This window comes from Pecten maximus, chromosome 3 (assembly GCF_902652985.1).
Source record: "Pecten maximus chromosome 3, xPecMax1.1, whole genome shotgun sequence".
In the NCBI taxonomy this organism is placed as follows: Eukaryota; Metazoa; Mollusca; class Bivalvia; order Pectinida; family Pectinidae; genus Pecten; species Pecten maximus.
Genome location: NC_047017.1, coordinates 29,728,940 through 29,751,167, shown reverse-complemented (window position 1 = coordinate 29,751,167; position 22,228 = coordinate 29,728,940). Strand labels below are relative to the sequence as shown.

Genomic DNA, 22,228 nt, shown 5'->3' with positions numbered 1-22,228 from the left:
AATAAGTTTGGTAACGTTAGAAGTTGTGGTAGTGAGATATAAATATTTTGAAGTCATTTACATTGATATTGTATACATGTACACGTAATGCAAGTTCGAAAATTAAGAATGAACAATAAACGGTGTACACTATTGTTTTAATTATAATATTTCAATAAACTTAATGATCTCAGAGTTAATTAAGCAGCAATATCCTGCAACGTTCATTATAGAGGATCTTAATTATGCGATACCCATACGGAAATTATGGACCTTGACCGTTGTTTGATATGTCGAGGTTCAGCGAGAATGTCATGGAGCATGTATACAACAGGTCCATGGGGGCCTGTATCGCTGACTTGGACTTCAGCAAATATGACAAAAACCCATGTGTAAGTTAAATTACAGATAATGTTCTAGTGTGTGATCTGAAACAACAGTACGGTGTCGTGCAGTAATTATAATTAATGAGCAAGCAGCTTTCTAATCCAAAAGAAGATTTAAAGGAAATTAGTTGAAATTAGTTTACATAATATAGCTGAATTGACAGTTTTTGGCCCGGCCCCTCGGGCCCCTGGAGTATTAGCCCAATCGTTTGTAGATGTGTTACTGAAATATAATTTCGTTAGTATCAATATTGCCTAAAATGGACCAATTTTAGCCCTGCCCCTCAGGTCTCTGGGAGGGGGGAGGGGGTCATCCCCATCATTTGTATAGATTTGAATCCAAGTCACCTAGGGATGCTAGCTGCCACTAAAATATAAATGCCGTGCATTAACTAGTTCTAGGGAAGAAGTTGTTAATATCAATATTTCCAAATGGACACCTTTTGGCCCCGCCCATCAGGCCCCCTTGGGGTTAGCCAATCATTTTTGTATACATTTGAACACCAGTCACCTAGACATGCTGCCACTGAAATGTAAATGTCACATTGCTGGAATCCATAGAAGTCGTAAATAGCAATATTACAAAATGAACCCCTTTTTGGCCCCGCCCCTCAGGCCCCTAGGAGCTCAGCGTCATCAGTTGTATATACTTGAATCTCATCCACCTAGGAATGCTTCCTTTGACCTATGAATATTATACATAACTTAGTTTCAGAGAAGTTGTTAGTAACAATACTGCCCTTTTGGCTCGACCCCTCATGACTCCTGGGGATCAGCCCTATCAGTTGTATAAAAATTGAATTCCCGCCACCGAGGGATGTTTCCTACCAAATACAGTCAAATTCTGATCAGCGGTTATTGTTGACGGACGGATGGACGCCAGAGGCCACGGTATGACATACAATATATGTAAACTCACATTCCTTTGGACCAGTTAGGTGAGCTTATAATCCATACCACGATTGTTTTTTGTTTTTTTTATGAGATGCTTTCTCGTGGCATTACTTGGACTTCTATCTTGCTATATTTACGACACGTGCATATAACACGCCATATTTTTACGACACGTGCACGGGTAGGCATAACATGTAAATTATAAGTCAATTATGAGATAAAGTCATACACATATGAAATAATAACAATTAAGCTGCACATCTTTATAGTGACGAACAGTCGCACGTCATCTAATGAACAATGTGCACGTGTTAGAAATGTACACGTTTACTCGTCTTATTTGAGTCAGAGACCTATACACTAGTATATAGGTCTCTGTTTGAGTTTAGCTTTTTCTCTTAAACATTTTTTGCCTATTTTAGCGTATTTTATATAGTAGCATACCAGACCTTTTCACTTTTTCTTTGTCATGAATAGTGTACAGCCTGTGATGTATATTTTTAGCCACTTTCATCTTGCATGCTATGAAAGTTTTCAATTTTGTTGCTGTTTTAATAATACATATATAATACTATAGTATGTCATTATGCCAAGTACTAGCCTCAATATACCGCTCGGCTACAGAGAACTTTGGTTGAGCGTACAGTAAGACAAATAAGTCAGAGGTCCCGGGCTCGATCCCGTGAAGTGGAGACAGTTATTTTACTAAGTTATATACTCTAACTCCTGGAGACTCAAGCTAGGACGAGTTACTGGTGGGGAGTATGCAACATACATTGTATAAGGTCTCTTTGGCTCGATCTGTTAAGCTTAAGAGGAACAGTGACTTTTTAAGTAGCCATGTGTTCGGTTACATATTTTATAAGCTTTCCAAAACAGTTCTACTGTTTAGGGCTATACATTTACTGTTTGTACACATGCGACATGATATCGATCTTCTAGTAACCATTTTGGATGACTAAACATCTATACATACCCTTTCTTCAGACAATATATACGCAATTCATACCGAACTGTCTGTTCTTAAACAGTCCCCGGAACAGAGGAGAGTGGACAATGTGCGAAAGTATTCATTATTGAGTTGTTTAATTGTTGTTTTGTTTGTTGCCATTATACTAATGTTATTACAATTACGCAATAAAAAAAAATGAAAAGTGCACAACTACTAGTTACAAGTAGATTATATACATATTATAGTTTTAGTTTATTGGCATCAAAGTAACATAGGAGTTTTGTCAGCACTGTGTGGATTCTGATTAAAGCTGTAGAATGCAAAATCAAAGTATGTATTTTTCCCAACCCAGATCAAGAATAAGACGACCAGGATAATGGCGGTTTAAAACAAAAGATCTAGTTAAATCCGGTCTAAACGTGTCGGTGACAAGACTGTTCCTTGTTGTAGTGTACTATAATGCGATCAATAATCCACGACCCGCTAAAGAATGGAATGTCAACAAGAGCCATACCGGGAGCTCACTCAACCGTGATGTCGATCTTAATCAATCGTAGCGGATTGTCCAATCAGAGATAGGAATGCTTGAGACTTTGGCAGGTTGGCGAGAGACCCTTTGCATGTGTCGGAAAACCCCTCTTGTTATGTGAAAGTGTGTACGCGCGTATTCCGTGGAGCAGGGACCATATAACTTCCGAGGATGGCTATGTTGTCCTCGCCGCATATGTGCAATGTAATGACAGTTGTGTGAGATCTTTGACTAACTGGACATGGCCTTTTACAATCCACACTCTCCGCGCGACCGACCACTTCCACATAAACAAGTGTCGAGTCCAATGCAGAATGTGGAGCACCAGTACGCATTGCCAAACAGTCACCGCGGATCTAGTCCACACGGGTCGGGGGGTATTCGCAACGGTTTCGGCGCTGCCCACCCTCCCATGCCCCACATTTCCCGGGGATTTCGGGAGACTGACACACCCCACAGTCGCCACCACCGGGGCACCAGTGACTTCGACACCCGGCGGTCAGAGTATTTGAGGAGAGGTGCCCTGTACGAGGATCCAGACTTTCTTCCCCAGGATGCTTCCGTGTATTTCAGCAGGAGTCCTCCCTTCCGGATAGAGTGGAAGCGTCCAGGGGTGTGTGTTTGGTGTTGTCATTTCTTGTACTTGCACAGTTGCTTAAAAAATATCAGAACCCAGAGTTCTATTACAGAATCGTCAATATAATGACCAGATACCACACACTTATATATATATAATTTAGGCCTTTATAAAATAGAGAAAAACAGATATATTTCTAACACAAGCAATCTGTAATGGGGCATTATTAGGTTCTGATTTATACTATTCTTTTCATTATTAAACTCCCCAATCAGCTGTGGCTGTTTCCTAATGTGCATACAGAAACTATTCACACTGGCGCCAATGTGAAGCCTCTAGTGGCATATGCACACCCGCCCTCCCCCTGAGGAATTTTTATCTTATAATATAGTTGTCATCTGCTGGTTTTTTGCGATTAACATTTCAATGGTTTATCTAATAACATTTTTGGTTGATTCTTTTACTTTGTTATTGAAAAGCATCAGAAAAAAATCAAATTTTCAAATGCTACAGACAGTGACAGCTCTGTAATATTTTTTTTTCAATTGAACCACAATTAAATTATCTTTCAACCACTATTCCGTACCACATAAAACCCAAATAAAGATATAATTGATTAATAATAGTACAATTGAATTTATTGGCATACATCTTCCTATTTGTTACATGACAGCTTATTATAATGCATCTGTCAAAGTTCTTCTGAGACTGACTTCTAAAATTGTCAAATATGTGTGACGGAGCTCATTATGAAATAAATATTTCAATGTCTCCACCAGTAAACAGACTCCTGATACAAGATTTTCTACTCTTCAAAGTGAGCTGAAGAGAACTCTCTCTGTAGCTAATTAAGTTGATAGTAAGCAGCTTAAGTATCCTACCAGGGTGAAAAATATGAGCAAAAAAAATGATGTGGTTTAGTAGGAGTTTTTTCATGTGAATAAAACAAACAAAAATATGATAATGAATTTGATAAATGGTAAATAGTGAATTGATATAGCTGAGCATCAAACCCATTTGATATGCAGGGGTCAAAATTTTTTTTTTTTCATCACTAGCAATTCATTGCGAGTGTCTAAAATTTCACTAGCAAAATGAAATTTGAATGCGCAAACTTTATAGCAGTGTTTTCATTAATTTAAATACAAGTAAAGTAGAGAAAATACAGAAATCACAACACTTATCAGAAATATTTCATTCATCATCAAAATCTTAATTTCTAAAGTTGGTATCTTTTTCCATTCACATTTTCACTATTTTTGCTCATGTATCACATATATGAACAGATTGTTGGGGAAACATATGCATACTAGCAAAGATTTGCAAGTAGACAAAATTTTAACTAGAATATCTTGCAATTTCACTGGCATTTTGCTTGTGAGAAAAGCTACGAGTTCTGTCCCCTGGCTGAGACATACCAGATTCTCGTATAAATGTACTTTTCGTTCTCTGCTTGAAGTTTAGCTTTAAAGTTGGTTATAAGGAGTGGTTTGCCCGTTATCATAATATGACTTGGTGTGGTGTCAAGTTGCCATATCTAGGTGTGGAATTTCGGTGTGATAGCACTTTAAAGCTATTTGGCACTCCCATCATTTGTGGACATCCTTTAATGTCCTTATTGTGTTACGTGGATGTACAGAATGTCGGTTGTAAACAAATCAAACAACTTCATGGAAATCTATAACCAATGTGGTTCAATCATAGCTGATTGGCTCTAGATCTGAAAGTATTTTATTGAATATACACTCCTTATTGTGTGATGCTGTGTCAAAATCATACATGTGTTATTTTGGTAATTAAGATGCAAAATTTAGGTAAAAAAAAACAGTTTCATTAACATTAGGGATAAATAGCATTTCTTCTTTTTCTTAATATTTTTGTTTTTATGTTGTTGTTTTTTTTTGTGCTCCTACTTTGGTATTCAACTGGGCTTACCTTTATGATTGTGAAGTCAATTGTATTGAGATATGTAGTAATTATAAATGAAGTTACACTTGAGGACAAGTTCAGCTTTACTAATCAGACAATCAGTTTTACAACAGGTAACCTGGGTAGGAATCTCTTCTTTTTCATTATTACCAGCTATGGTATTCAGAGAATGCTGAACCTTGGGAAATTTGTCTGTTGTGCATTTCAATTATTACCAGGTAAAGTAATCATGGATGACTGCTGAAGTTCTATTTAATCTGCATTCAAACTGTACTGAAAAGAACCTTTAAGGCCAGGAGTTATTTAACCTGTTAACTACAATACACAAAGTAACTGGAGCTCACTACATGTACAATCCACACCATATTCTCAGCTGCACGCTTCTTACAAATTTCTGAAAATTTTTCACTGTACACACAAGCACTTGTATGATAAAAGTTGAATGGAATGTAGAGGGGTTGACAGGAAAGAGAGTTTTAGTTGGACTAAGTAAACATGGGGATTTAGAACACAATCACAGGATAGATTCTGTAATCTCATCACTGCATACACAGTGATCTGTACACCGCAGAATCTGACGGGATTACAGGGTATTAGCCTGGTGTTGGTCACTACAGGGTGCCCTCACCTGTGACCAACGATAAGATAAGGTCAATCTTTATAACCGACAATGTCTCCGAGTTGTATACACGAACTATAGAAATAGCCTGAATTGGTGTTTGGGTGGGATAGTGTACATTGTTAGTACCTATACACCTATATATACACACCTATTTAGAACAGTTGACATCTCTGTTCACTTTGGAGGTAAACACAAATATTAAATGTTTACAGATCAACAATGATTTAAGCTTGATTAGGGTCAAATATTACTACTGCCATATTTGATCAAATAAGTAGTCTATGTAAGAATACCTGGCATGCGTGCATGGCCAGACCAAAGACTGGCTTTGAAACATCCAGACAACATTACCTTAGAAGCACTAAATACCATATTCCTCTGAAACACCACAGACACATGTTTTCCTGAAACACCACAGACACATATTCCTCTGAAACACCACAGACACAAGTTCCTATGAAACACCAGACACAAGTTCCTCTGAAACACCACAGACACAAGTTCCTCTGAAACACCACAGACACATAATCCTCTGAAACACCAGACACATAATTCCTCTGAAACACCACAGACACAAGTTCCTCTGAAACACCACAGACACAAGTTCCTCTGAAACACCACAGGCACAAGTTCCTCTGAAACACCACAGACACAAGTTCCTCTGAAACACCAGACACATAATCCTCTGAAACACCACAGACACATAATCCTCTGAAACACCACAGACACAAGTTCCTCTGAAACACAATAGACACAAGTTCCTCTGAAACACCATAGACACAAGTTCCTCTGAAACACCACAGACACAAGTTCCTCTGAAACACAATAGACACAAGTTCCTCTGAAACACCACAGACACAAGTTCCTCTGAAACACCAGACACAAGTTCCTCTGAAACACCAGACACAAGTTCCTCTGAAACACCATAGACACAAGTTCCTCGAAGATCTGAAATACCACAGACACAAGTTCCTCTGAAACAAATTAGAATCCAGCAGATCATATTCCTTTGAAGCAGCTAGCCTATAGGCCCAAGACCCTACTCATTGAAAGCAGTACCCTAGATCCCAGGCCTAGGTATTCCTTTTAATAACCCATACCAGCAGATCCCTATTCCTTTGAAACAGTCTAGCCCATACTCTCTTACAGCAGTACCCTAGACCCATATTCCTTTGATACAGTCTAACCCATATTTCTTCAGATCTAGCATATATACATGACTTAACCACAGTAATTCCAACTACCCCATTATCCTCTTATCATTTTTCTGTTTCAAACTTCAACTATTATATGATAATCCTGCATGGGGCAGATTATTCAGAACAACTTTAGTCATATCTATATATACTGTAGATGATAAGAAGAAATGAATTTATTGAATTAAATAAAGAATTATTAACACTGAAGACAAAGTCCTATTACTAAGTATTTTATATTGAAATAAGTATTATCTCTGTACACTATATATATATATATCTAAGTGCTGTACTCTATGTTTCAGCATGTAAGCACAAAGATGACTATCAATATCATAAAGTAGACAATTAAACCTGTACATTAAATGAACATTCTATAGATCCTGTGATAGGAGGATGGTGTTAATGATTCTGGCCCTATTGATATGAAAATCAACAAACCTTGAACATTGACACCTGCGTTCAATACCTGTTTTAATATTTAATTGGTGATAATGATGGGTTTGTTTGGATACAATAAACCACACATGTTGACAGTTTTTGTAACACTAGGTAGTCAATGTATAATGGCAGTTTTTGTAACACTGGGTAATCAATGTATAAAATAAGCTATGGCCTGTATACACTGTGAAACATATTTAAATTATTAATATTTATGTTGACGAGGGATACAAACTAAAAAAAACAGCAGTCTTTGTACATATACTGCCAACAGAGACAGCCGATTTAATATTGGTAAATATTGTCATTTTATAGACATAAACTAAACTAAACTGAAGGTAAAAAAGTTATTTTTTATATACACCTGAGGTTTATAATCCTGATCTGCTGTGATCTGAAGATGCTTAAGCAAAGCTAGAATCTGTTACTACATGTCAAAATGATTCTCCAACACCAATAGCTACCTCAAGTTTCATTAGATATGCATGATTCCTGCCGAGGCACGCAAGACAGGTGTTGTAATTCTTAGTCAGGTGTAAAATACAATTGTCCTTCAACACGAAAAGTTAGTGAATTATTGACAGGTTGTAGAATCATCACTAGGCAAAGATTTGTCATTCTATACTATAGTAGTACTACTGTTTGTGTAAAATTTGGAGAGAAACTAGTATTTTGTTGTGGTGTGAATCTGATTATGCTGAATTTATATTGATATCCAATAAATATCCTATAACACAGTAAACATTGCTTGTTTTAAAGGTTCCATAATGGTGCTCAATTATCAGCTTTTCAGTTTCTGATGTCCTTCATTCTAACATATTCTGTATCATGTTAAAGCCTAAAGATGATCTGATGAAACACTTTTTACAGCTTCAGACATGACAAACCTTCACTGCAAACTTCCGGGCTAATATTTCAGCATATTTGTGCCATTTTCAAAGTCAATTTTATACTTTTGGAGTACCCAAGTGATATTTCCACTTTGAAGTTAAATTTTAGTGGCTTAATTTATTGGTGCTTAAAGGGTTTTGGACACATAGGGTATTTTTCCATTTTCTGTTAGCCCGACCCCATAAATGTTGGCTGACACAGGTTTTACCTCGCCATACAAAGCTGTTTATCTATTTTAGGCCAGTAGGGGGATATTGCTGCTGGCTGAAAAATTTTAATGAGCTAGGTGGTCACGTGGTCCGACGCGTCATCTGGTTCACATCACCAGTATCACTAGGCTAGAATCTGCCTTGTTATATGCATTTATAGAGGGAAACTTCAAAAAGCCCCATATTATTTTGTAAACATTGAAAGCAATGACAGTGAATGTCCTGATTTTATCATCTTACATGTTTAGATTTTCTTTCCACACCTCATGTCTGTAATTGTATAATCAAAATAGTAGACCAGCGGACAATATCATAACCTTGGTTATTTACTAATATCACATGTCATCTGTTTATTTATTTTTTTATTTTAAAAACTCAAACAATGGCATATACACTATAGGTCTACTCAGAGATGTAAATATCACATATGTGATATATACATCTCTGGTCTACTATACAGTGAGGTGACAAAATGATCTCACTTGTGAAGTCTTTTTACGGTGATTAATTTTCCTAGCCTTGTTAACCATTTTATTTTTGGCATAATTTGATAAGATTTTGTACACTTTTAAGAACATGTTTTACCCTTTCCTGACGTAATATTAACATAAAAATATCCATTTCTTAATTTTGCAGGATAAAGATTTGATAAAAATGCAGTAGTTTGAAATACAGTTGTCTCATCCTGATGTAATTTAATTAGATAGTACGTAATCACAGAACTGATTTTTTTTTATCGGAGACGATACATGGGTTTTTTGTTCATTGAACTTTGAGGATTTCCTTTGTACATATTAAATCAAGAATTTTTAAATATTGGTTGAAATTAAAGCGTCCAGATAATTTTTTACTCAAAGCATGTTATGATGACATGTTGGAAACTAAATATCCTTGGATTCTTTATTTAAATCAGTAACTTTGAACTGTCAGTCTTGGGTAAATGTTTGAAGAAATCAGTTACTGTTCTGATCAATTTTACAGTAATGTATTCAAACAACGTCCTTTTTTGACAATTTCCTTAAAGAATGTTTTATGAAGGTTATGAAGGAAATGTATTTGATGTGGTGAAAATGCTACGCAGACATTCGTATTGATTTGATTAAAACATATCATTTTAAATACTGTAGTATGTTTAAACGTATTCAGTTACTCAAAGTAGAAAATATGAAAGAACTTAACAATTTAGGAATATATTTATCACTAGCAAATAAACTAAAGGAAAGATTTTTTATAAGATTTTAATTAGAATATATTCATTTTTAATGATTATTTCTCTGTTTCCCTGTAACAAATCTGACAAATTAGCTGATTGAATTATAAATCATGTAAGAGTGGATGCCTTTGTCCATTAATGTTATATACTATTTTATCCAATAAGTTGTAAAACTTATGCAATAAAGTTGAATTTAATACAGTTGTTTAATGAATAACGGGATCATCACTGGAGTACATGTAACCAATTCACTGTTGTAACCCAATATATTAATGTAAAGTATTCCCACATCACAAAACCTTTGGTAGATAGTGTGTAAATAGTGATTTAATGCGACATTATAACGTTAGTTATACTATCATCTCGGCAGCAGTGAACCTGTGACGTAGGAGGCTGACCGACCTCGTAGGAGGCTGACCGACCTCGTTATCAGAATGAAATTTTGCATATAGGTCAGTTGTCCAGATGGGCCCATGCTGTGCCCTGTATCTCAGCGTGTATATACACAACCCCAGGAGTGTGAGGGTTATTTGACTGGCTTTTCAGAAACTAACCTATAGACAACTTTAACCTTTTTGTGTCTAAAACCCTTTAACGTAGAACTATAATTTAGTTAATGAAGGATCTAGATCTGCTGACAATTTGTATGGCGAACCAAGAATGGTTAAAGTTAGTGAAGGGGACTGGCTATACAGTGTATAGAGGTACTTATTTGAAGCATACAGTACAATGATTGTTGGAGAATACTACATGTAATGTAGTATTATTGTTAAGAATTCAAGTGATATATGATATACACACTCTTTGATAGTAGAATCCAGATGATTATGTGATATATACTGTATTTGTTCCAGATGGTACATATGTTATACCTGGTATCTACTGTGTATTTCAGGAAATAGCAGGGTACCACCACATGAAGCCAAATTTCTTCCTGGACAATGCTTCTAGATTTGATGTGCAGCAAGGAGAGCTAGGTAAGAATCAGTTTTGATATCAATCTATATATTATATAAAACTCTGGTAGGACCAGACCATTGATTTTGATTAATTGATAAACAAGATACAATAAATTACATGCTTAATTGTATATATACATGTAATATATAAATGTCAGGTGACTGCTGGGTGGTGTCCGCCATTGCCTGTCTGTCCAGTCCAGATCATCGTGAACTTTTTCGGCGGGTGGTCCCAGCTGATCAGGGATTCCATGAGGGCTGGTATGCAGGCATATTCCGCTTTAACTTTTGGCACTTTGGTAAATGGGTGGAGGTGATTGTGGATGACAAGCTACCCACAAGTCGAGGACAACTTCTGTTTGTACACTCCAACAACCGCAATGAGTTCTGGTCTGCTCTCCTGGAGAAGGCCTACGCTAAGTAAGTTCCCTTACTCACACCTCACATCAGGACCCCATCACACACTTCCACCACAGCCAAAACAGTGATTAAGTCTAAATTCATTTACCTTGTATAACGATCATTATAAAATTATGAAATAAATAAAGTGTATTTATATATGATAAACCTTAATTTTATTTATTCATGTTTTAATAACAAATCAACAATGTTTATATGTAAGCTTTACTCATCATTGAATATTTGACTTAATTAACACGTTAAACATCAAGAAATTCCTGCCTACAGATTAAATGGGTCCTATGAGGCTTTGAAGTCGGGCAATGTAGGGGATGCGCTGACTGACTTTACCGGGGGAATCTGTGAGAGCTACATCTTACGAGGAGCAAAGACCAACGTACCACGCAACATTGTCAACATCCTGTTTAAAGCCCTCGACCGCCAGAGTCTGATTGGATGTGGGATCAATGTAAGGCCCCTGATGAGGAATGTTATAGATTAGTTCAATGAATTATATAAGGGTAGAGATCCTAGTGATCAGATACCTGTCAAACTCAAGATGAAATCTGCCATTTTTATTGATGCTTTATCAGATTTAAGAGATCAGATAACCTTATTGTTATAGATTTCCTTTGTTTGAAGGTCTGAGTTATCATACCTGATCGGTGATTCATTTTGCATGAAAATTTTATTGATACCTTATCAATGTATCTTCTCTTGTGAAGTCATGACTTAAATCTAGATAAAGTCCCTAAGGGTATAAATGTTACTGTTTAACACACATCAAACATTTCAGATTATCTGTGATGTAAAAATGCAAGTTTTGTATTCGCATAATTATGTTTATAAAAAAAGGCTGTCTACACATCAGATACAGATCACAGATACTATCTCGATTGTAATGATACATTTAAACACAATATCAATACAGTAATAAAATTATTGAAGGTGAAAGATTTGAAGTTTGATGAAATAAATTCATCAGTATATATATGATACACATTTTGAACACTACATTTTTTGTGTTGACTGGTAGGATTAGGGTTATGTATTTAGTTACTGTTTTATCATTCAGACAGTGTTATTTTTCAGCAAATAAAGGGTGGGCCTGGAACAGAGAGTATTCTACCCAATGGTCTGTGTGCTGGACATGCTTACAGCATTACTGATCTCCGAGAGGTACAATATATACACGATGTTTATTGGTGTCGTGATTCTTATAGTGCCTGGTATAAAACAATGATGAAATGCTATTCGGCATTAAAATTACAATTTTTATAAAGATAAAAAGATTAAATGATATTACATTTAAAACACTACTATTAATGAAGAATCACATAATCTACTGTGTTTAATAATTTTCATGTTATTATAAAATGTTTTAGTAAATGCAGTCATAATTTACAATTACATATATACCGTGTTGTTTTATTACAGATATTGCTCATGTCTGAGGAAGGAGAAATGCCTATAACACTAGTTAGAGTGCGAAACCCCTGGGGTAGTCGAGTGGAGTGGAACGGACCATGGGGAGATATGTAAGTACTAGATGTAGGTGTGAAACCCTGGGGTAGTCGAGTGGAGTGGAACGGACCATGGGGAGATGTGTAAGTACTAGATGTGGGCGTGAAACCCTGGGGTAGTCAAGTGAAGTGGAACGGACCATGGGGAGATGTGTAAGTACTAGATGTGGGCGTGAAACCCTGGGGTAGTCAAGTGAAGTGGAACGGACCATGGGGAGATGTGTAAGTACTGATGCGGGCGGGAAACCCCTGGGGTAGTCAAGTGAAGTGGAACGGACCATGGGGAGATGTGTAAGTACTAGATGTGGGCGTGAAACCCTGGGGTAGTCAAGTGAAGTGGAATGGACCATGGGGAGATGTGTAAGTACTAGATGTGGGCGTGAAACCCTGGGGTAGTCAAGTGAAGTGGAATGGACCATGGGGAGATGTGTAAGTACTGATGCGGGCGGGAAACCCCTGGGGTAGTCAAGTGAAGTGGAACGGACCATGGGGAGATGTGTAAGTACTAGATGTGGGCGTGAAACCCTGGGGTAGTCAAGTGAAGTGGAATGGACCATGGGGAGATGTGTAAGTACTGATGCGGGCGGGAAACCCCTGGGGTAGTCAAGTGAAGTGGAATGGACCATGGGGAGATGTGTAAGTACTAGATGTGGGCGTGAAACCCTGGGGTAGTCGAGTGAAGTGGAACGGACCATGGGGAGATGTGTAAGTACTAGATGTGGGCGTGAAACCCTGGGGTAGTCAAGTGAAGTGGAATGGACCATGGGGAGATGTGTAAGTACTGATGCGGGCGGGAAACCCCTGGGGTAGTCAAGTGAAGTGGAACGGACCATGGGGAGATGTGTAAGTACTGATGCGGGCGGGAAACCCCTGGGGTAGTCAAGTGAAGTGGAACGGACCATGGGGAGATGTGTAAGTACTAGATGTGGGCGGGAAACCCCGGGGTAGTCGAGTGGAGTGGAACGGACCTTTAGGAGATATGTAAGTACTAGATGTGGGCGGGGAACCCTGAGGTAGTCAAGTGGAGGGGAATGGACCACGGATAGATATGTACAGTATTTACCTGCAAATAATCACCCTTCTCTACTTTTACAGAATTATCGATTTTAAAATTGTATTATAGCTAAAAGCGGTTCACATTTTAGTCTTCCATAAAGTTTAGTTCAAAACTTTTACATTAAAGGAGGGGTCTTTTTGAGGCAAAATACAGTACTAAACTTTAACACTAGGGGAGGGGGCTTGTTTGGAATAAATTCAGTACTAAACTTTTACATTAAAGGAGGGGTATTTTGAGGATAAATACAGTACTAAACTTTTACACTAAGGGAAGGGGGCTTGTTTTAGGATAAATACAGTACTAAATTTTACACTAGGGGAGGGGGCTTGTTTGAGAATAAATACAGTACTAAACTTTTACACTAGGGGAGGGGTCTTTTTGAGGATAATACAGTACTAAACTTTTACACTAGGGGAGGGGGCTTGTTTGAGGATAAATACAGTAAGGATGAGGAAGCCCTAGGTTAGCTGAGTGGAGTTTAATGGACCGTCAGATGTTTCAAATGGTAACCGATCAATAGTGGTAAGAAATAATGGCAACATCCAAAGGAAAGCAACCTTTGAAAGGTTGACATTTTGTTAAGTGAATAATGATTCATATGTATGAAAAGTTCAGAGTAAAGATTCTCTCGAGTCAAAAGTTTGTCGCAAAGATTTAATCCAGAAATTGTCAGATGAAGTGAGAGTGGATATCTCCCCCATACCCAATAAGACCCTCCCATTGTACTGGTGGAGATCTCCCCCATACCCAATAAGACCCTCCCATACATTGTACTGGTGGATATCTCCCCCATACCCAATAAGACCCTCTCATACACTGTACTGGTGGAGATCTCCCCCATACCCAATAAGACCCCCCCATACATTGTACTGGTGGAGATCTCCCCCCATACCCAATAAGACCCTCCCATACATTATACTGGTGGAGATCTCCCTCATACCCAATAAGACCCTCCCATACATTGTACTGGTGGAGATCTCCCCCATACCCAATAAGACCCTCCCATACATTATACTGGTGGAGATCTCCCCCATACCCAATAAGACCCTCCCATACATTGTACTGGTGGAGATCTCCCCCATACCCAATAAGACCCTGTCATACATTATACTGGTGGAGATCTCCCCCATACCCAATAAGACCCTTCCATACACTGTACTGGTGGAGATCTCCCCCATACCCAATAAGACCCTCCCATACACTGTACTGGTGGAGATCTCCCCCATACCCAATAAGACCCTCTCATACATTGTACTGGTGGAGATCTCCCCCATACCCAATAAGACCCTCTCATTGTACTGGTGGAGATCTCCCCATACCCAATAAGACCCTCCCATACATTGTACTGGTGGAGATCTCCCCCATACCCAATAAGACCCTCTCATACATTGTACTGGTGGAGATCTCCCCCATACCCAATAAGACCCTCCCATACATTATACTGGTGGAGATCTCCCCCCATACCCAATAAGAAAAACCTCCCATACATTGTACTGGTGGAGATCTCCCCCATACCCAATAAGACCCTCCCATTGTACTGGTGGAGATCTCCCCCATAGCCAATAAGTCCCTCCCATACATTATACTGGTGGAGATCTCCCCTCATACCCAATAAGACCCTCCCATACATTATACTGGTGGAGATCTCCCCCATACCCAATAAGACCCTCTCATTGTACTGGTGGAGATCTCCCCCATACCCAATAATACCCTCTCATTGTACATTGTACTGGTCTTATTGGGTATGGGGAGATCTCCACCAGTACAATGTATGGGAGGGTACTGGTGGAGATCTCCCCCAAGATCTCCCCCATACCCAATAAGACCCTCCCATACATTGTACTGGCAGAGATCTCCCCCATACCCAATAAAACCCTCCCATACACTGTACTGGTGGAGATCCCCCCATACCCAATAAGACCCTCCCATACACTGTACTGGTGGATATCTCCCCCAAGATCTCCCCCATACCCAATAAGACCCTCCCATACACTGTACTGGTGGAGATCTCCCCCATACCCAATAAGATCCTCCCATACATTGTAATGGTGGAGATCTCCCTCATACCCAATAAGACCCTCCCATACATTGTACTGGTGGAGATCTCCCCCATACCCAATAAGACCCTCCCATACATTGTACTGGTGGAGATCTCCCCCATACCCAATAAGACCCTCCCATACATTGTACTGGTGGAGATCTCCCCCATACCCAATAAGATCCTCCCATACATTGTACTGGTGGAGATCTCCCCCATACCCAATAAGATCCCCCCATACATTGTACTGGTGGAGATCTCCCCCATACCCAATACGACCCTCCCATACATTGTACTGGTGGAGATCTCCCCCATACCCAATAAGACCCTCCCATACATTGTACTGGTGGAGATCTCCCCCATACCCAATAAGACCCTCCCATACATTGTACTGGTGGAGATCTCCCCCATACCCAATAAGACTCTCTCGTTGTACTGGTGGAGATCTCCCCCATACCCAATAAGACCCTCCCATACATTGTACTGGTGGAGATCTCCCCCATACCCAATAAGACCCTCCCATACATTATACTGGTGGAGATCTCCCCAATACCCAATAAGACCCTCCCATACATTATACTGGTGGAGATCTCCCCCATACCCAATAAGACCCTCCCATACATTATACTGGTGGAGATCTCCCCCATACCCAATAAGACCCTCCCATACATTATACTGGTGGAGATCCCCCATACCCAATAAGACCCTCCCATTGTACTGGTGGAGATCTCCCCAATACCCAATAAGACCCTCCCATACATTATACTGGTGGAGATCTCCCCTATACCCAATAAGACCCTCCCATACATTATACTGGTGGAGATCTCCCCCATACCCAATAAGACCCTCCCATACATTATACTGGTGAAGATCCCCTTGGGTAGTAGATTTGAGTGGGTTAAACTTGTGGTTGGTATGGAATACAAATTGCAGAAGTAGGATACACCTGTTGTTAGACTTGACATTAAGGGGTTTATAAAAACTGGTTACTGAGGAAGGAAAGTCACAGATTTGTTGTTTATGTTATTATTGACTTATTGTAGGTCTAGAGAATGGAACAGCATCCCAGAACAGGACCGAGAGAAAATGGGACTAGTGTTTAGGGATGATGGCGAGTTCTGGTAAGTTGTGTAGAATTAGTGTGCCTATATAAAAAACTGTCGTTAAGTCTACTGTAATATTTGAAGAAGAATGTTTATTTTGTTAAAACTTTCAAAGGATGTAATACAGTTTATGGAAGCATTGTCTCCAGCACTTCCATGTTTTTGGTTTCTGTAAGATATAACTTAAATTATAAGTAGATGAAACTTGGAAACCATGTACAATTATATATAAGACTAGAAGGTTAGTTGAGAAAAAACTGATAATTATTTTGATAATTATTATGTTAATGTATACAAATGTACATTTTAGAGTTAATCTCATTAAAAAGCTATTGGTATTGAAAGCATTTCACTAATGAAACTTTCCATCTATTGTTAAACACACTATGTGGGTTTGCAAATTTACCCTTGCTATATCTTCACAATGAGTTGGTAGTTGAAGGTCACATGGCCATTAGTTGTAGAGAAGTAATATTATGTTGTCTGGTTGAAGGATGGAGTTTGAAGACTTTAAACACAACTTTGATAGCCTTGATATCTGTAACCTAACACCAGACTCACCTATAGAAATGCCTAAACAGTGGCATACCGCCGAGTACCAGGATACGTGGCAGAGAGGCTTCAATGCTGGAGGGAGACCATCACAACAAGGTACGGCCAAACATTCAAATATTACAATTATACCCATACCAAAATAAGTTATAAAAGTTATAATATATATATATAATTATTAATACAAACATTCAGATACCATCAGCCAAACATTCAAATATTACAATTATTATTAATACAAATGTTCAGATATTACAATTATGATAAATACAAACATTCAAATATTACAATTATCATTAATACAAACGTTCAGATACCATCAGCCAAACATTCAAATATTACCATTATTATTAATACAAACATTCAAAAATTACAACTATTATTAATAAAAACATTCAAATATTATTGATAAAAACATTCAAATATTACAATTATGATTAATACAAATATTCAAATACCATCAGCCAAACATTCAGATAATAGACACCAAGCATTCAAATAGAAGTGGCCAAATATTGAAATGCTAGCAGCCAAACATTAAGAAACTAATGACCAAACATTCGGATACTGGCAGCCAAACATTCAAACACTAGCAGCCGATAATAGAAATACTTCCATCAAACTTTCAGATACCAGCGGCCAAACATTCAGATACTGGCAGCCAAACATTCAGATACTGGCAGCCAAACATTCAGATACTGGCAGCCAAACATTCAGGTACTGGCAGCCAAACATTCAGATACCGGCGGCCAAACATTCAGATACCGGCGGCCAAACATTCAGATGCTAGCAGCATGTCCCGTTTATTTGTCTGGTAGTAATACCACAAACTGTTGTTGTTGTGAATATTTTATCATCTAAATAGTAATTATGTACAGATGTGTGTTACAGACACCCACTGGACAAACCCCCAGTACAAGGTGGCCTTGTCTGATATTGACGAGGACGGTGACAATGTTTGCAGCTTTATTTTACAAATGATGCAGAAAGACAGACGCAAAATGAAACAGAAAGGAAAGAAAAACCTGTATATAGGGTTTGTGATATATGAGGTTAGTAAGCTACATGTTGTAAATCAGACATATAAACTTTTTATACAATTTTGTAACTTCCCTCTTGTAGTGATATGAACTGGTATCATTTTATACCAATAATGATAAGCATGATTATCTGTAATGTTGTTAACAAAATGTGTGGATTATATGTGTCCTCGACTGTAACCTGACATGTGCAGTTGTGAATGAAAACAGAAGTAACATGTGGTAAACCTTCTATGGTGTTGTGGTGAAATCTATGATTTAAGACAGTGTATATCAAATCAGTAACAAGTTCTATTCAATAGGTTTTATATAACACTTTGATAGGAGAATTATATTACACAACATATAATTAGATATGTAGGAAGTTATAGTGATTAATATTGTTTTATAGGAAGACCGATCCATTAACAATAGATCCATTGACGATGTATGTTGTGACCTTTACGTTATTGTATTCCAGCTTCGCAAAGAAGAAGAAATGCCTTTACCTAAGGAGTTTTTTGAGACCAATCGCCAAGTAGAATCAAGTGGCCATTTTATAGATAGTCGACAGATAATTACACGTATGACGATGAATCCTGGTGAATATGTTGTGGTGCCATGTACATACGATCCTAACGAACTTGGTAGTTTTTACCTGAGATTTTTCTTTGAAAACAAGAATGCTGTTACGTAAGTTTTCCTCAACTTTCTCCATCTGTACATTATTTTTTCCAATACCATATATGTCACAGCTACTGTCTCTCTGTGTGCTTTGTAATTATAGTAAAAGTTGTTGTGACAGATAATATGTCAAATATTTACTACAATTCAGTGATTTTCTTGGGAGTTATGCCCCTTTTGTCTGAAGTATGGTATTGCTTTTTAATTACCTGTGAAACCTACATGTGATCTGTACATGTACCTTGCATAGTTTGTGTTCATTTTATTTTTCATTTCAATGTTTTCTGAGACGTTTTGCCACTTTTATGAAATTCTATTTTGTGTCTGTTGTACCTTCCAATCATTTCATTATTTTTTCCTCCTGGGAGAGGGGATATTGGATTACTTTTCATTAAAACCCTGTGGATTCTACATTGTAGATTAAAAGTTTAACTCACACAAAATACATGTGCCAGTGTTTTGTTGGCTGATTATGAGATTTTTCTCAAGGATGAACATTTGTATAGATTCCTTGTATAGATTCCTTGTGATATTTACAGCAATATGGATGCCACACCAGAGAGAGTGTCTGTAACTCTACCCCCAACACCTCCTGACAGTGACAAGGAGGAGAAGTTCAAGAGATTTTTCTACTCTGTCTCAGGGGAGGTAAGTCAAAATTTCATGACCTTTCTCATTAAAGATACATTTTCCTTCATATGTATCAAAGATGCATAATGCTTTGCTTTTCTGTAAAATGCTTGTCTTTTTGAAATATCAATTATCTTGGTTCTATTTCTGATATAGGCAGAAGTTACTGTTAAATTATTCAAAGTTTCATTTTGAAGACTGGTTTTTGTCTAGAGAGAAATGATATTTTTTAATGTATAATTGTAAATATATAGCATTTGGTGTTGCCGACGACCTCTTACGAGTTCTACTTGTATAATACAAGTTACAACCAGTGTAATTGTTTTTATTCCCTACAGGACATGGAAATAGATCCGTTTGAACTGAGAGGTGTTGTGAATGATGCCCTCAGGAAAGGTAAGACGACAGTAAACACCTAGATTTTAACTCCATAATTAGTGGAGAGAAATCGTAATTATCATAATATATCAGACCAACTCCATAATTAGTGGAGAGAAATCGTAATTATCATATCAGAGATCATTATCTGTATCAATACTTTTGCAAGGGATCGAACCTGGGGGCTCTGGTTTATTAGTCTTATGCTCAACAGAGAAGTTCTCTCTAGTTGAGTGATATATTGCGACTAGTATTTATCAGGGCAGCAGTCTAGTACTACCTATCATTGAAATATTTCTTATTAATAATTATGGAGTCACCTCTCCACAGATTATTTCTGGGCTCTGTTAACAGTATAGTTTCCTTCCCATACTAAGACCCCGGCATACTTTTATCTGAGGCAAATTTTAACTAATAATTAAATTTGTATCATATGCCATGATAATTGTCTGTTATTAAAAGCCTTTTTATGGAATAGATATGACCTTGACATGCTTCCATGGTCACATAAAAAATTCTATGATATGCATTTGTGAACTGTATTGAAATGACCAATTGAAGGTTAGCTGGTTTGGACTTTTCTTTTTCTGCCAAAATCTCCAGATTACCAGATTAAAATTCTGTTGCAAATGATGCAATATATGTAATGAAAGAAAATGAGAGGAATTATTCCTATCAATATGTTTTACAAGATTGGGCATATTTGGCATGGATAGTCTCAAGGGTTACAGTACACATATCAATCAAAACAGAATTTATGGTGTTTCAGTTATAACTTATTGGCAGTTTTGGATTTCCAATAATAGTTTTGTTGTTTGCTTTTGTTAATTACCTGCTGTGTTGATTTCAGAACCCTTACACAGAGACCTGTCAGTGGATGCCTGTAAATCGTTTGTTCTGCTTTTGGATGTATCCTTTACATACCCATGTATCATCTGTTAAAAAATAAGACTTTGAAGTTAGTTTGGTAATGAAGGAAAAGAAATTCTGAGCTAAATATATCTAATATTATTACTAAAATGGTATTTTTGTCAACTGGCTTATAAGTCATTTCAGCCACATGTTTAACTAAAACTATACCAATAAATATCTAGCTGTCTGTCCTGCAGGTTTCTTATCTAATGTAGTAAGTGAAATCAGTAAACTGGTTTAGTATTTTTGAAATGAAGTTCAAATGTTATGTATTATAATTGTAGTTGTCGTGTTTTTGGCTGTCACTGTCGCCATGCGTTATGCATAAATTTTTCACATTTCACACTTCTTCTCAAGTTTCACCAGTAGGATTCAGCTCATATTTGACTGACATGATCCTGAGATAGTCCTGATCAAGTGTTTTTATTTTCAGTTCATCTGCCTTGAAAAACACAAGGAGCTGGAAATTTATGGGGATATTAAGGATGGGCAGTTAATTAAGTGTTGTTATTTTTCGGCCTAAGAAAGACTTACACATGGCAGTGACAGCAACCATTTTTTAACATGATTACGCAATCATGGATTTCTTAAACAACAAATATATTAAAATTCTTCTCAAGTTTGACCAGTGTGATTAAGTTCTAACTTTACAGATACAGTCAGTTGGTGGATTCCTTAACTTACTACAGACAGACAACTCCGGCCAGCTAGGCTACCCAGAGTTCCAGTATCTGTGGAATCTCCTCAGGAGTTGGAAGGTACAACTCAAATAAATGTTTATAATCTGTTTCATCATGCAGCTACTTCACTGTAACAAACCCAACAACAAAATTTGTATTTTGTTGCATTCTGTGGTTACGGTAATGAATTTGTGTTGTGGGTTCAGCTTCTATCTATATAATATGTACCACTATCTATGTCCTACTACACTTTCCTGTTATCATCATCAGTATCCTAACACGGGAATGCATGATTTTAATGCAAAACTAGAACTATAAGCCATCCCTCAAAACCCTTGTACCAGGGTATACTCATTTTCAGCTTAATCAGACAATATCTCCACAAGCATTGATAAGTTACACACCATTTGACCAAGTTTCAATGAAATTGATCTAAGAACTGATGAGATATTGGCTATTACACAAACACTGTTTAT

The 22,228-nt window shown here is 37.5% G+C and overlaps 1 protein-coding gene across 1 annotated transcript in view; it reads left to right on the top strand.

Moving 5' to 3' along the window:
- The first annotated feature begins 2,803 nt into the window (after nucleotides 1-2,803).
- Nucleotides 2,804-22,228, top strand: part of LOC117323860 (calpain-9-like) — a 28,775-nt gene continuing 9,350 nt past the window's right edge. The window contains exons 1-14 of the mRNA XM_033879362.1: nucleotides 2,804-3,353; nucleotides 10,714-10,795; nucleotides 10,936-11,197; nucleotides 11,465-11,645; nucleotides 12,269-12,355; nucleotides 12,614-12,714; nucleotides 16,838-16,915; nucleotides 17,391-17,548; nucleotides 18,341-18,501; nucleotides 18,950-19,161; nucleotides 19,692-19,800; nucleotides 20,121-20,178; nucleotides 21,011-21,069; nucleotides 21,762-21,830. Coding sequence (XP_033735253.1) covers nucleotides 2,982-3,353; nucleotides 10,714-10,795; nucleotides 10,936-11,197; nucleotides 11,465-11,645; nucleotides 12,269-12,355; nucleotides 12,614-12,714; nucleotides 16,838-16,915; nucleotides 17,391-17,548; nucleotides 18,341-18,501; nucleotides 18,950-19,161; nucleotides 19,692-19,800; nucleotides 20,121-20,178; nucleotides 21,011-21,069; nucleotides 21,762-21,830 — 1,989 coding nt within the window. The 5' untranslated portion in view covers nucleotides 2,804-2,981. The remainder of the gene's footprint in view (nucleotides 3,354-10,713; nucleotides 10,796-10,935; nucleotides 11,198-11,464; nucleotides 11,646-12,268; nucleotides 12,356-12,613; nucleotides 12,715-16,837; nucleotides 16,916-17,390; nucleotides 17,549-18,340; nucleotides 18,502-18,949; nucleotides 19,162-19,691; nucleotides 19,801-20,120; nucleotides 20,179-21,010; nucleotides 21,070-21,761; nucleotides 21,831-22,228) is intronic.